At 37.4% G+C, this 13,935-nt stretch overlaps 1 protein-coding gene across 8 annotated transcripts in view; it reads left to right on the top strand.

The window, feature by feature from the left end:
• Positions 1-12,621, top strand: part of LOC135208054 (cAMP-dependent protein kinase type II regulatory subunit-like) — a 333,802-nt gene extending 321,181 nt beyond the window's left edge. For all 8 annotated transcript variants that reach the window (XM_064240192.1, XM_064240193.1, XM_064240191.1 and 5 more), the window contains 5 exons: positions 8,656-8,762; positions 9,201-9,462; positions 10,275-10,433; positions 11,032-11,134; positions 11,555-12,621. In XM_064240192.1, coding sequence (XP_064096262.1) covers positions 8,656-8,762; positions 9,201-9,462; positions 10,275-10,433; positions 11,032-11,134; positions 11,555-11,685 — 762 coding nt within the window. In that variant the 3' untranslated portion in view covers positions 11,686-12,621. The remainder of the gene's footprint in view (positions 1-8,655; positions 8,763-9,200; positions 9,463-10,274; positions 10,434-11,031; positions 11,135-11,554) is intronic.
• Positions 12,622-13,935: the final 1,314 nt, after the last annotated feature.

Genomic DNA, 13,935 nt, shown 5'->3' with positions numbered 1-13,935 from the left:
AAAGTAAATGTAATGAATTTCTCTCTCTTATGCTACAATCCTTTAGTTTATATATATATATATATATATATATAATATATATATATATATATATATATATATGTATATGTATATATATATAATATTCTCTTTCTCTCTGAGTGAATTATCTGGGTCATGCCAAACCAAATGAACCCGGACTAGAGCAACGGCGGCCAAGCTGATGAAATTCGGGTGGAAGGTATTATTTTTCCGTCTCTTTTTCATGTTTATTTTATTACTCTTGTTACCTTACTGTCAGAAATGAGGGTAATGTAAGAGATGGTCGATGCGGCAGTTCCCGTTAGGTTGAGCCTTTTAAACCCCCGGGTTGGACGACGGCTAAACGTAGGGATTATTATTATTATTATTATTATTATTATTATTATTATTATTATCAAGTTATCATTTTTCAGTGGTCAGTTTTATGAATTAGGATGCATGTTCGTTTCCTGAGTGTGGCGCGTCGGCTCAGACTCATTTTGGTAAAAACAAGGCTTCTTCAGAACTAAGTAATGAGTGACATACGAATAATATATACCCATTATATACATATATATGAATATATATTTATATAAATTGTTATATATAAATTGGAAAATGTCTCTCTGTTTGTTTGTATGAACGCTATACAAATCCACATTTCTTGGCCGATTTTGATGAGATTTTCACCATAGACTCCCCTACCCCCCAAGGAAGGTTTTAGTCAAAATCCAAAATTCGAGGGCCATTTCTAAGGGGGTCATAACCCCCTCTTTTTCATACCTCCTCATTTTTACAACTCTACATTTTTTGACCGATTTGATGAGAGATTTTTTTTTTTACCATAGACTTCCCTCTCCCCTATCTAGAAATCTGCGTTGTTTGGGTAAGACATCACGAGCAGCAGAGCAAAGGAATACTGTAGGGTGAAACATCAATGGCACCACCAAAGTTGTTTGGGGTTTGGGGGGGGGGGGGGTGTTGTTGAAGAGAGAGAGAGAGATAGAGGAGAGAGGAGAGAGAGAGAGAGAGCAGGTTTATCAGTTGTCACTAAGAGTTATCCTGGGCAGTACTGGGTTTGTCAGCTAGTATGTATGTATGATGTATAAGCATAAAAGAGAAAGAGAGTATACTATATATATATATATATATATATATATATATATATATATATATATATATATATATTATATATAAATGTGTGTTTATAAACAATCAACTGAAAGATTGTATCATGAGAGAGAGAGAGAGAGAGAGAGAGAGAGAAGAGAGAGAGAGAGAGAGACGAGCGTACTACAACCTTTACTTCCGGCGTACAAAACATAAAAAAAAAATCGACCCGTTAATTATCTCACAGGTCACTTGAAGCTTAGTCATCATAATGACAGGTGTTGATACTTTGTGTGTCAAGGCCTCTCTCAGTTTAAAGGTTTATTTGCTCTGGTTTCGTTTATTTCTCGTCTGCTCTGGTTGTTATTCGTTTATTTTATATGTTATTATTATTATTATTATTATTATTATTATTATTATTATTATTATTATTATTATTATTTCTTCCTGGGGCGTTTGAATCGTTCAAGGCATCACATGCGTGATTTCTCTCTCTAATATTATTGTGAATTCATCTCTCTCTCTCTCTCTCTCTCTCTCTCTCTCTCTCCGAGTAACAAAACTTCTGTCTTTTTATTCGTGAATCTAATCACTAACCCTATTATTATTATTATTATTATTATTATTATTATTATTATTATTATTATTATTATTATTATTACCTCGAAGTCGAAGGTACCGAAAGGTGGTGTACTGAGTCCCACGTTGCAATTAGTCATCTTTCCCCAAGACGCCCCCCCCCCCCCCCCCCCCCCCCCCCCCCCCCCTTCCCCCCCCCCCCCCCCCCCCCCCCCCCCCCCCGGGCACCGCACCCTTCTTGACCTTTATCTGCTAAACCTCTCGACGACGGAAATCCAAATCTCTGTCGGTAGGGGATGGTCACGTACGCTGCCCAGGTTCGTACAAAAGAGAAGAAGAAGAAGAAGGAGGAGGAGGAGGAGTCACAGCTTTTGCTGTTGACCCCTCAAGTATCTCTTTTCGATTATTTGAAAGATCTGATATAAGAGAGAGAGAGAGAGAGAGTTACAAGGATTAGGATGTCTCAAAGACTTGTTAGTCCAACCTAAGAGGATGCGTCGTGTGCTCACTTATCTCTAGGAGCAGGTTTTACTGTTCATTCACAGTGTCCTTCTAATGATTTTGTCTAGCTTTCTTTTAAACTCTTCCACACTGTTGCTGTTTACAATTTCTAGTGGCAGTTTATTCCACGTGTCACATATCTTGTATGTAAAGAAGTTCCCACAATGGGATGTGTTGTATCTCTTCAGCTCTATTTTCTATCCATTATTTCTCGTCAGGTTTTCGTTGCACGTAAATAGGTTACTGTCTACTTTTATTGTGCCTTGAGAGAGAGAGAGAGAGAGAGAGAGAGAGAGAGAGAGAGAGAGAGAGATCTGTAACAGGTTTCAGAAAGCGTCCTGGAAGCTTGTGCCCAACGCTGTTTTCATTGAGGTAGGGCATCCGTTGGTGGTCACCCACTCAAGTAGTGCCCAGACCACCCGGCGGTGTTGCGTTCACATCATCCGAGACCTCCTTTCGGCTGATCAAACGACGTTTTCCACTTCCGTCACGCGTTGAGATGACCTCATCAGGCATCCGGGTTTAGTCGACAGCCATCATCGGCCCAAAAGGCTGCCAGCGAGAAAGTCGGTCCGTGTCATCGCAGCCTCCAACTCATTAGGAGATGAAGGTGTCCGAATGACTCACTTTTGTAAAGGAGGGAGACACACCTGTACGGTGGGTGAGTCACCTTGGCAAAGGTGAGACGCCACGACTTATGTGTGTATGTACACCTTGTTCTTGAAAGGTATATAATGGCTTCATGACCTGTTGTTATGTTCATGTTTGGTTTCAGGGAGGTCTCTCAGGGAATCTGGGTTTGTTCGTGTTTGGTTTCAACATTAAGGTCCCGAGGTCTCTCAGGGAATCTGGGTTTGCTCTACCAGGTCTCACAAGGAGTTACAAGGATTAGGATGTCTCAAAGACTTTTAGTCCATCCTAAGAGGAGACATCGTGTGCTCACTTATCTGTAGGAGCAGGTCTTCCTGTCAGTCTGTCTTTGTTGACGTCAGAACAGTGAAGTGTTAAAGAGAGAGAGAGAGAGAGAGAGAGAGAGAGAGAGAGAGAGAGAGAGAGAGAAGGGGCGTAAATCGTTCGATCTCCTAAGGATTTTACTGCCCACCTTAAAGCCTGTTTGTTTAATAACCTTGACGACGCCCAGAGGCAGTGGTCTCATAAAGTCTCTCTCTCTCTCTCTCTCTCTCTCTCTGTGTAACATCATCAACATTCTCCCTGCAAAGACAGTCATCTCGACGAAACGTCAGCACAGAATATTCGACAGTCGTCTGACCTTGGACGAGATGTGATCGATACTGATCACGCAGAGTCTCTTAACTGAATTTTCAGGCGCAAAATGAAAGGTCGATTTGTGGGCCTGTTGCATCATTCATTATATTATTCCTCTGTCGGCTTCCGGATCGCGTCGCGGTCCGATCCCGCTAGCAACATAGTGCTGGAGCTTGTTAAACAATAATAATGATATAACTTTCCGCTCATTCTCGAAACTAATGATGATAATTATTTGCGCATTCTTACAAAAATAATATAATTTTCTGAGGATTCTTAAAAAAATAATCTAATTTTCTGCTGCATTCTTTAAAAAATATGATCATCTGCGCATTCTTAAAACAATTCTAATATGATTTTCATGCGTATTCTTGAAAAAATTATATACTTTTCTGCGCACTCTTAAAAAATATAATTTTCTGTGCATTTTTAAGAAAATTATATAATTTGCTGTTCATTTTTAAAAAATAATGTAATTTTCTGTGCATTCATAAAAAATAATGTAATTTTCTGAGAATTCTTAAAAAAAAATAATATCATTTTCTGAGAATTCTTTTAAAAAATAATATAATTTTCTGAGAATTCTTTAAAAAAAATAATATAATTTTCTGCGCTGTGTTGCGATCTCGGCTATTTCTTCAGTTTAATTAATTATTTCAGTGCTTTTAAAAGAAATGCTGACCATTTTCAATGCCGAGTCTTTTTTTGGGGAGATAAGTTTTTTGTGAACTGACCTCCAGAGGAATGTTTTTGGTTCCACAATGACGATTATGGTTTTTTTTTTTTTTTTTTTTTTTTTTTCATACACCTGCCCCTTTTCTTTCAATCCCTTTTCGAACAGCTTCGTTTGGGAAGTCTCAGTAATCTGAGTCAACCTTAATTTGGGTCAGTATTTTTAATATTTGTCTGCTAATTGCTGTACCTTGGCTCAAGACTTCTCTGTATTTTGTTGTAGCCTCTCTTCTCAAGACTTTGCTGTATCTTGTCGTAGCCTCTCGTCTCAAGACATTCCTTTATAAGCATCTCGTCTCAAGACTGCTGTATCTTGTAGCCTTTCTTCTCAAGACTTTGCTGTATCTTGCAGCCTCTCGTCTCAAGACTTTGTTGTATCTTTTTGTAAGCCTCTCGCCTCAAGACTGCTGTATCTTGTAGCCCCTCATCTGAAGACAATCCTTTATCTTGTTGTAGCTTCTCGTCTCAAGGCTTTGGTGTATCTTGTTGTAAGCTTCCATGACATCTGTCACGGACGTCATGTCAGAAGGCAGTTTAGTTCTAGCTATTACATGGACTAAAGTTTACCTGTGTAACTCGTCCGATTCCAGCACACACACACACTTTAGTCCAGTCATTCCTCTTTTAAACACCTTCCAGACTTACACTGGATCTTAGATACGTCAGATGAGACACTGACCCTGTCCAGATCCAGAGCCCAGGGGACTACTACACAACTTAACTTAATGGCCGCAGTCACCATAGGTCCCAAGGAGAATGTGTCTAGGGACTTGTGTGGAAAATCCCACAGGTAGGGTGAGGTAAAGGTAGTCCTTACACCTGTCCTCATAACCCCACACGGGAAGAGAGGCTAATATTCTCCTCAGAGGGAGTGTGTTCTTTTCAGATAGTGCACAGACTGGGCAGATCAGCTTCTAATTGAATTTCAAGTCACTGAGCCTTGTGGGGTTGTTCCATTTGATTAAAGTTCATCTTCTGAAAAATAATAATGATAATAATAATAATAAGAATAATAATAATAACTAATAATAATAATAATAATAATAATAATAATAATAATAATAATAGAAACGAAATAGGCTTCTTAGTGCTACATTTTGCAGCAAGATGCTGAAATATTCACGATACTCTGCTCTTTTAGAATGGACCTAAGCCTTACTGACTTTAGAAATGGGTATATTGTCTGGCCCCATACTTGTCTGGCCCTCTATTTTGCCATGGCCCATTCACCAGTTTTGTCTTGCCTCTCTCTCTCTCATCTTCTCTCATCTCCTCTCTCTCTCTCTCTCTCTCTCTCTCTCTCTCTCTCTCTCTCTCTCTCTCTCTCTAAACTCACACAGACCTTGCAAGAGCCGTCGACTTTGTCATGTGTTGATGTTTTGACTGAGGGGACCGAACTCATCAGGAAAAGCCCAAACACAGTTTGCAGGGCTCGTCATTTACAGCCAAGAAATAACAAGACGTCATCAGTCTCTGCAAAGGTCCAATTTCTTCATTTACAAACTTCCTGGATTGACTCATTTCGACGACCTGGTGGCTTCTGTTTCACCTTCTTTACAATCTTTGGAAGCAGTCGAGGTTATGCATACCTTCGTCTTTGTTTACAATACCCCTACTTTTGACATTGGTGGGCACACCTTTAAGTGGATCAGAATGTTTAACCCTTATGAATACGGAAAAAAAGAATCTATTGGGGCACAATAAGTTGGAGGAGCTTCTTTGGTAAAATGCATCATTACATATATACAGTACACACATATATGTTATATATATATATATATATATATATATATATATATATATATATATATATATATATATAATTCGAGCTACAAATGTCCTTTAATATCTAATTCGCTCTACCTCGGAAATGATATATTTTCATATATGTACCGAAGGGGAATTTTTAGTTGATAATAATTTCGTCATCATCATCATCATCAGTCGTTGGTAGTCCACTGCAGGACAAAGGCCTCAGACATGTCCTTCCACTCCCGTCTGTTTATGGTCTTTCTATGCCAGTCTATACCCACAAATTTTCTTAGCTCGTCAATCCATCGTCTTCTCTTCCTTCCCCTGCTTCGTTTGCAATCTCCAGGGACCCATTCTGTTATTCTTTTCGTCCATCTATTATCTGACATTCTCATTATATGTCCTGCCCCACCTCCATTTCTTTTTCTTACTTGTTGTTAGAACATCCTCTACTTTAGTTTGCTCTCATATCCATGTTGCTCTTTTTCTGTCTCTCAGTCTTATTCCCATCATTATTCTTTCCATAGCTCTTTGAGTTGTAACTAGCTTATGTTCTAAGGCTTTAGTAGGGCTCCAAGTTTCTGATGCTTAAGTTAAAACTGGTAGGACCATCTGATTAAGTACTTTTCTTTTTAGAGGAAGTGGCATTTTGCTTTTCATAATCTCATTTTGTTTACCAAAAGCTCTCCACCCCATGCTTATCCGTCTTTTAGTTTCTGTCTCATGTCCTGGGGTAACTCTTACTGTTTGTCCTAAATACGTATATTCGTTAACAACCTCTAGAGGTTCGTCCATAATCCTGACTTGTCTCTCTGCATTTTCATGGAACATTATCTTAGTTTTACTCATATTCATTTTCAGTCCTACATTTCTGCTTTCTCTATTCAAATCTTATATCATCTTTTGTAATTCCTCCCCTGATTCACTAAGTAGAACTATGTCATCTGCAAATCCTAAGTTGTTAAGGTATTCCCCATTAATGTTAATTCCTACATTTTCCCAATCTAAATTCTTAAAAACTTCTTCTAGACACGCTGTGAATAATTTAGGAGAGATGGGGTCTCCCTGTCTAACTCCGTTCTCAATCGGAAATTTCTCACTATCTTTATGTAGTTTTAGGATAGCTGTTCTACCCGTATACATATCTTTAAGTGTTCTAACATGAGATTCATCTATTCCTTGCTTTTGAAGGGCTTTCATCAACTGAAGTTCTGATCGAATCAGAAGCTTTCTCATAGTTTATAAATGCCATACATAATGGTTTGTCATACTCTGTTGATTTTTCCTGTAGCTGGTCACTGACATGGATATGGTCAGTTGTTGGATACCCGCTTCTAAAACCTGCCTGCTCTCTTGGTTGATTAAAGTCTACCTGTCTTTCTATTCGGCCTAATATGATCTTTGTTAATAATTTATATATTACTGAGAGTAAACTTATTGAGCAGATATCTTTCAGGTCTTTTGTGTCTCCCTTTTTGAGAATTAATATAATGATAAAGTTTTTCCAAGCTGTAGGTACAGAGAGCATTCTTGCAATCATTTTTTGTAAAGATCAGCGAGTTTGACTATTGTGAAATCTCCTTCATCTATTAATAGATCAATTGTTAGGCCATCTTCTCCTGGTGCTCTGTTTCTTTTCTTGCCTTTTAATGCTTTCTATACTTCTCCCACTGTTACTTTTGGTACCGGATCAGGTGTTTCATTATTTCTATTGACAAAGTTATTTCCTGTATCACTATTGTACAGCATTGTATAGAAATCCTCAGTAATTTTTATCACTCCATCCCTTTTGTTGATATATATATATAATAATATATATATATATATCTATATATATTATATATATTATATATATATATATATTATATATATAATATATATATATATATATATATATATATATAAATATATAATCAGTGTGAGGACCTTGTATGTAATCACTTTTTTGTGAAACAACATAATTACATATAATATATTCTCAGAGAGAGATATATATAATATACTAATATAATATATATATTAGATCTTATATATATTATATATATATCCAGTGTGTAGACCTTGTATGTAATCACTTTTTTGTGAAACAGCATAATTACACATAATCACTGTAAATCAAATGAAAAAATTAGATAAAAAACTTGAGCAAAGACGTTTTTGAAGATTTTATCTGACCTCTGTTGATGTTTATAGTTGAACATTTTCTCTAAGTTTCTCCTTTTGTCATTAGGTCGTTGCGTTGACTGCAAACTACGTTTTTTAATAGATAACTTTTCTGGCTTATTCATTTTTATAATAATAATAATAATAATAATAATAATAATCATAATAATAATAATAATAATAATAATATAATAATGATAATGATAATATAATTGCATAATTTTTATAATAATAATAATAATAATAATAATAATAATAATAATAATAATAATAATAGTGAAGACTATGAAGAGGACCTCACATTCTTCAGAGATGAGGATAATAAGGCCTTTTTCTAGTGTATGTATATGAAAAATATTGTTAGCTATGCACTGGTAAACATTCGTGTCACAGTAAATGAACCTGGGCCTATCTATATTAACTAGGGTATACAAACAAGTAAGGTAACAAAAGGTCAAAGTAAAACAAATGAACTGTGGGGATCTTTCTCCATTGATAGTCACGTCATTGTGAGAAAGTTCTGGCCATTATATTTTTGTATCTTTGTTTCAGGACCAAATGGGAGAGGTCTTGGACGCCATGTTTGAGAGAAAGGTCACTGAAAACGAGCACGTCATCAAGCAAGGCGATGATGGAGACAATTTCTACGTCATAGAGTCGTGAGTTTCGATTTCATGTCTCTCTCTCTGTAATCAAATTAATTACCTTTTCCCGTTACCTAGTTGATTGCTGAGGGTGGTAATTGGGTGGAAGGGTAGGGACTAGGACTGCTAACCTCATCTTGGATTGCTGTACAGAAGCAAAGAGGTTTCCCCTAAAGGAGCCAGTCCTTCTGAAGGGAAATGGCACAGCTTAGAAAGGATATAAGTAATGGAGAGTATATTTATGATATGACATCCTTTTCAAAGTCCAAGATTATTCGAAAGTGTGGAAAATCTAGTTCCATGTGTATGCTACATCACAGAAACTGTTGCAATGAACTCTGACACTTAGTATGTCTTAGAATAACCTCACAGTCACCATTTGAGTTAATCATGATTCTGTAATCTACAACCTTTGTCGTAAGTCATCCCTTTCATGGCCTTTGTCATTTTCAGGGGCGTCTACAACATATACGTCAAAACCGATAATGACGCTGAACCCAGGCTGGTGGGTAATTACGACAACTCCGGAAGTTTTGGCGAGTTGGCCCTCATGTACAATCTGCCCAGGGCTGCCACTATCCAGGCTGTGACGACGGGGTCCCTCTGGGCCATGGATCGACAGACGTTCAGGAGGATATTGCTGAAATCTGCCTGCAAAAAGAGGAAGATGTATGAGGCCCTCCTCGAGAACGTGCCCATGTTGAAAACACTCGAGGTAAGGGGCCCTAATCTGCTGTAGGGTTCGTACGTATTGTCGTTGTGTGTGTGGGCTGTGATGGAAACGGGCAGAAATGTTGCAAATGGCGGACAACTTTCCATCCTCTTATCGCATATGTAACGTAATGTTTCATGGAAAATGGTTTTTATTATTTTCAAAGGAAACATTGTCTCCCTTACCTTAGATTGTCCTCCTTACAGGGCAGTTGAAAATGATCTTTTGTCTTCAGATCGGTCATTTACTTCCCTCTTTCAGATGAGATGCCAGGTAAAACTGGAAAATATAATCAGTGCACATAATGTAAACATAAGAAATTTTCTGGACTATGTATTAGTGCTTTGTTCCAAACCAGTTTCCTTAGAGGACTGCAAAATTTGTGGCTGTTTATCAAATGAAGCTTCCCATTTTCCAGTGTAATAAAATCAGAATTTTCTTGATAAATGTTAAATAACAAAGTGAGTCTTTATCAAGTGTTGTTAACCTGTCTCATCTCAGTGGGCGTTGATTAGGTGATTTTATTGAGTAGGCAGAAAATTTTGAAAGGTTTAACAACACTCAAAATACCTTTCAATGCACAACTAGATTGTTACTTTCCTCTCTCGTCATAGGCACTGTGTCACCTATCTGTGTGTCTTGCAAGAAGCAAGCTGTAACAGCAGATTCACTCTGCTTTTTAACATTTCACCACTACATGCATGAAGAGATTATTCAGTAGAAAACTATAATGTAACTTTCAATGTTACATCAAGTAAACCTGGTGAAGTTGTTGACATTCGCAGCCATGTAAATCGTGATGATCTCACTTTCAGAAATACGAGAGGCTGAACTTGGCTGATGCATTGGTCCCCAAGGAGTACCCTGCAGGAGCCCAGATCATCCTTCAAGGAGACTCTGCTGATGGCATGTACTTCCTGGAGGACGGAACTGTCCGGATCTCCATGGTGAACTCCGAAAATGAGGAAAAGGAGGTGAGCACATACATTGGCTTCTCATTTTCTTGAGTAAATGAATGAAATAGGTGTACAAGACATATTGTTGAACCTTCACAGATCAATATTTTTCTACAAAACTAACCATTAGGTTTGGATTCGCTCTATGAGAAAGTTATCTTTTTAAGGAAAATGGCTTTTTCATTAAAGCCTGTAAAATTCAGTCACCTTGTCTTGTGGATTAACAGGACTGATATAGAGTAGATAGAACAAACTTATTACGGTAAAACATCAGACCCCGTTGTTATTGCGAAGTCGGCATATTTACGTAAATACATTAGAACAAGACGGTATGAGGACAGCTCCAAACTAGTGCAATTATACATTTCCACCTCCAATAATGATTGAAGTCAGGAACTTATGTTTGGAGACAAGGGCTCTAGTACTATACATAGTTTGACAGTATTTAAAAGAAAATCTTTGCTTCGCCTCAGGATTCTCTGTTGATGTAGTTAGATTGCAGTGTTGTGACAAACTTCACACATCCTGCTCGACATGAATTTGCATAGCCATTTTCTTGTCCTGTGAAATATGTCATTCATTTAGCACGCTTTGTAAAACCGCGATTCTCTTACAGATAAGTCGAGTGACTGTTGGAGGTTACTTCGGTGAACTGGCTTTGGTCACCAAAAAGCCCCGAGCAGCTTCTGTTTATGCTTGTGGGAAGGCCAAAGTAGCATGTAAGTACAATTATTTTTCTTGTAGTCACCAATAAAACTGAGTTAATTTAAGAAATTCCCAATAGAACATTCTAAAAAGTAGTGAAGTGACCTGTTAGTAGAGCTCAGTTTAAAAATAAATGTTCCAAACCATAACTGAAAAGTTAAGATAAATTTCAAATGATGAAGCTATTGTAGGAATAACACTAAAACGGTAGCAAATACTTTTGAATGCCTTAAATTTGTCTGAATATATCTGCTTGAGATGATTATTGTGAAATTAGAGTCAAAATTTTATTGTCATTTAATGCTCTTAAATTTTATTTCATAAACACACTTATCTAAGGCTTCTGTGATAGTAGTTCCTTTACTCAGAGCAGTTATGTCTGGTGCACTGTAATTCTCTGATTTTCCTTCCTCCTCCTCCTGCCCCCCGCTCAGTCTTAGACGTGGAGGCCTTCGAGCGCCTGCTTGGTCCCTGCATGGATCTGATGAAGAGGAACATTGAGGATTACGAAAACGAGCTTCTTAGGATCTTTGGCTCTAAGGCTAACATCTCAGACATCCGATGAAGCAACACCAAGTTAACTTAGTTTCCCCAGTCACCAAATAATAATAATAATAATAAATAATAATAATAATAATAATTAATAATAATAATAATACTATGCGTTTCAATGAATCGTCTATGGGTGTGGGAGGGAAGAAATATACATAAATGGAGTTTTGTCCTTCGCCATTGTTGAGATGAAGACGGCGGCGGTGGTGGTGGTGAGGATCCTTGCAGATGGTGGGAGATGATGATCATGCTGATTATATTGAAAATAAATAAATGAATGAATGAATAGAAGAGATCCATGAGAGAAATGGAGAAAATATATAGATATATATAATGATTGTTGTAACCACATAGCTCATCTTAGCTTTGGACTTTCTTCAGCGTTCACGCCAGTGGCAAGCTGGCGTGGCGCAGGGTCTGTCGGTGTCTTCGTGTTCAAACTAAAGAGTAAAAGAATCTACTTTGTTCCTCAAAAGTGAACCTGTTAAGGATAACAAAGAAATGACTTGAGTATTTTTGCTAAATTCTGGTGTTCTGCTGTAATTGACAACCCCCATGGGACAACTGATGTAAACCTATTCACCGTCTCTATTCACAAATCTTAAGCTAAGAGTAAACAGACCCTTATTTATTGGTACCCGTAACTGGAAATACTGATTTTTCTTATTTTCATTGTAATCGTTAATATAATTTTTAGTCTTGGGATGACTTTCGCAACAAGTACAGTGCTGTAACTCGGCGGCGTGGCGCTTACGGCCATTGAGTTGACTCGAGTGAGCCGAGGTACTACACCATATCGGGTTGCTTTCAATCGTCCTGGATTGATTCAGTCTTTATACTTTGAGGTGGAGAAGAGATCCAACAGCCATCTTTCCTATGATTGATTATCTGTTAACGTCTGTGTACATTTTTGTGATTTTGTCAAGTGTATAAAAATCTTTTGATTCTTGCATTTCTTTGATGTGTGCAACCTAATAGCATAGGTCATTTCCCATATCATTTTCTTGCCCTTAACAAGGTGCTACACTTATTAATATATTATAATATATATATAAATGTATCAAAACTTTCTGTATGGCCTATCACAAACTTTTTAATAACCAACTTACCACTTTTGTAATTTTTATGGGGCCAAAAAACAAGCAAAAGTATTGTCAAGATACTCTTCTATATCATAATCTGTATCATAGTTCATGTCGGTTCCAGTTTCATATACAGTGATAGGACTGAAGAGAAGCAATGTTGTCTTTTATTTTATGGTTCAGGTGTGTAAGTGTTGGGAAGTTTCGAGAAGAAGAAGAAGAAGACGTTTCCTCCAGTATGCTTTCTCAGGATCACGACACTTTCCGAGAACAGAGAAACAATACCGATAACTACACCTTTTACTACCCTGCATATTAGTACATACCGTAGGCACTTCAATGTATCCCCAGATATACAAGGTAGAGTGGTAAATGTCAAAATAAAGATAATATTATATGAAATTCCCAATAACTCCAGACATTTTACCAGGAGTACAACCTCACCCCCTTCATAGTAATGTTAATCCCAGTGGATTTGAGGTTCAGGGCAATGATTCTGGAAATCCCGTGGTGCAAGTTCACCACGACCTGAGCGCCCTCTCCCCTCCCCCAGACAAACTAAGAAGAAAGACTCTAAAACCCCAGTGTTTACTATCTAACAATACACTGATTATCTCGGTTCTGAAATTGACTTAGACCTCTTCAGTGTGGCACGTATTGTCTCAAATTTGGTACTACTGTATCTTAAAGAATAACAAATTCAAGTCACCGTTGATTTTCAGCTGTAGATTAGGAGTTTTAACTTTTTGAGTAGAAAGCATATCATAACTTCTCTTTATATGAATAACCTTTCTTATCACAGCTAAATGTTTCAGAGTATAGAATGCAACTCAAATTAAACAAAGAAGCCTGAGAATTCCTACGTAGTTCACATAATTGCAGAAATGTAGGGAGCTGCCACCTAACATCTGTGTAGACTGGATATTTATCACTTGCTCAAGACACTTGCCTGAGGAGTTTTATGCAGTAGATTCTAAGAAGCACAGAGAAGAAGATTCACCTTGTTAGCCTGTTCAACCACCTGCTTCGTGGAGGATTCAGGTGCCCAAAATTGAAATATTAGTTATCAGTAACAGCAAATAAACAAAAACATTAAGAGAATTATGAAGAAATCTACGTTCAAAATTCCAATACATAGAACAGGTGAGAGGCAAACCGTTCAGTAGCTTTGATCAGGAGCA

Source organism: Macrobrachium nipponense, chromosome 34 (assembly GCF_015104395.2).
Source record: "Macrobrachium nipponense isolate FS-2020 chromosome 34, ASM1510439v2, whole genome shotgun sequence".
Classification (NCBI taxonomy): domain Eukaryota; kingdom Metazoa; phylum Arthropoda; class Malacostraca; order Decapoda; family Palaemonidae; genus Macrobrachium; species Macrobrachium nipponense.
The sequence above is the reverse complement of the archived record's forward strand: the minus strand, read 5'-3'. Positions and strand labels throughout refer to the sequence as shown.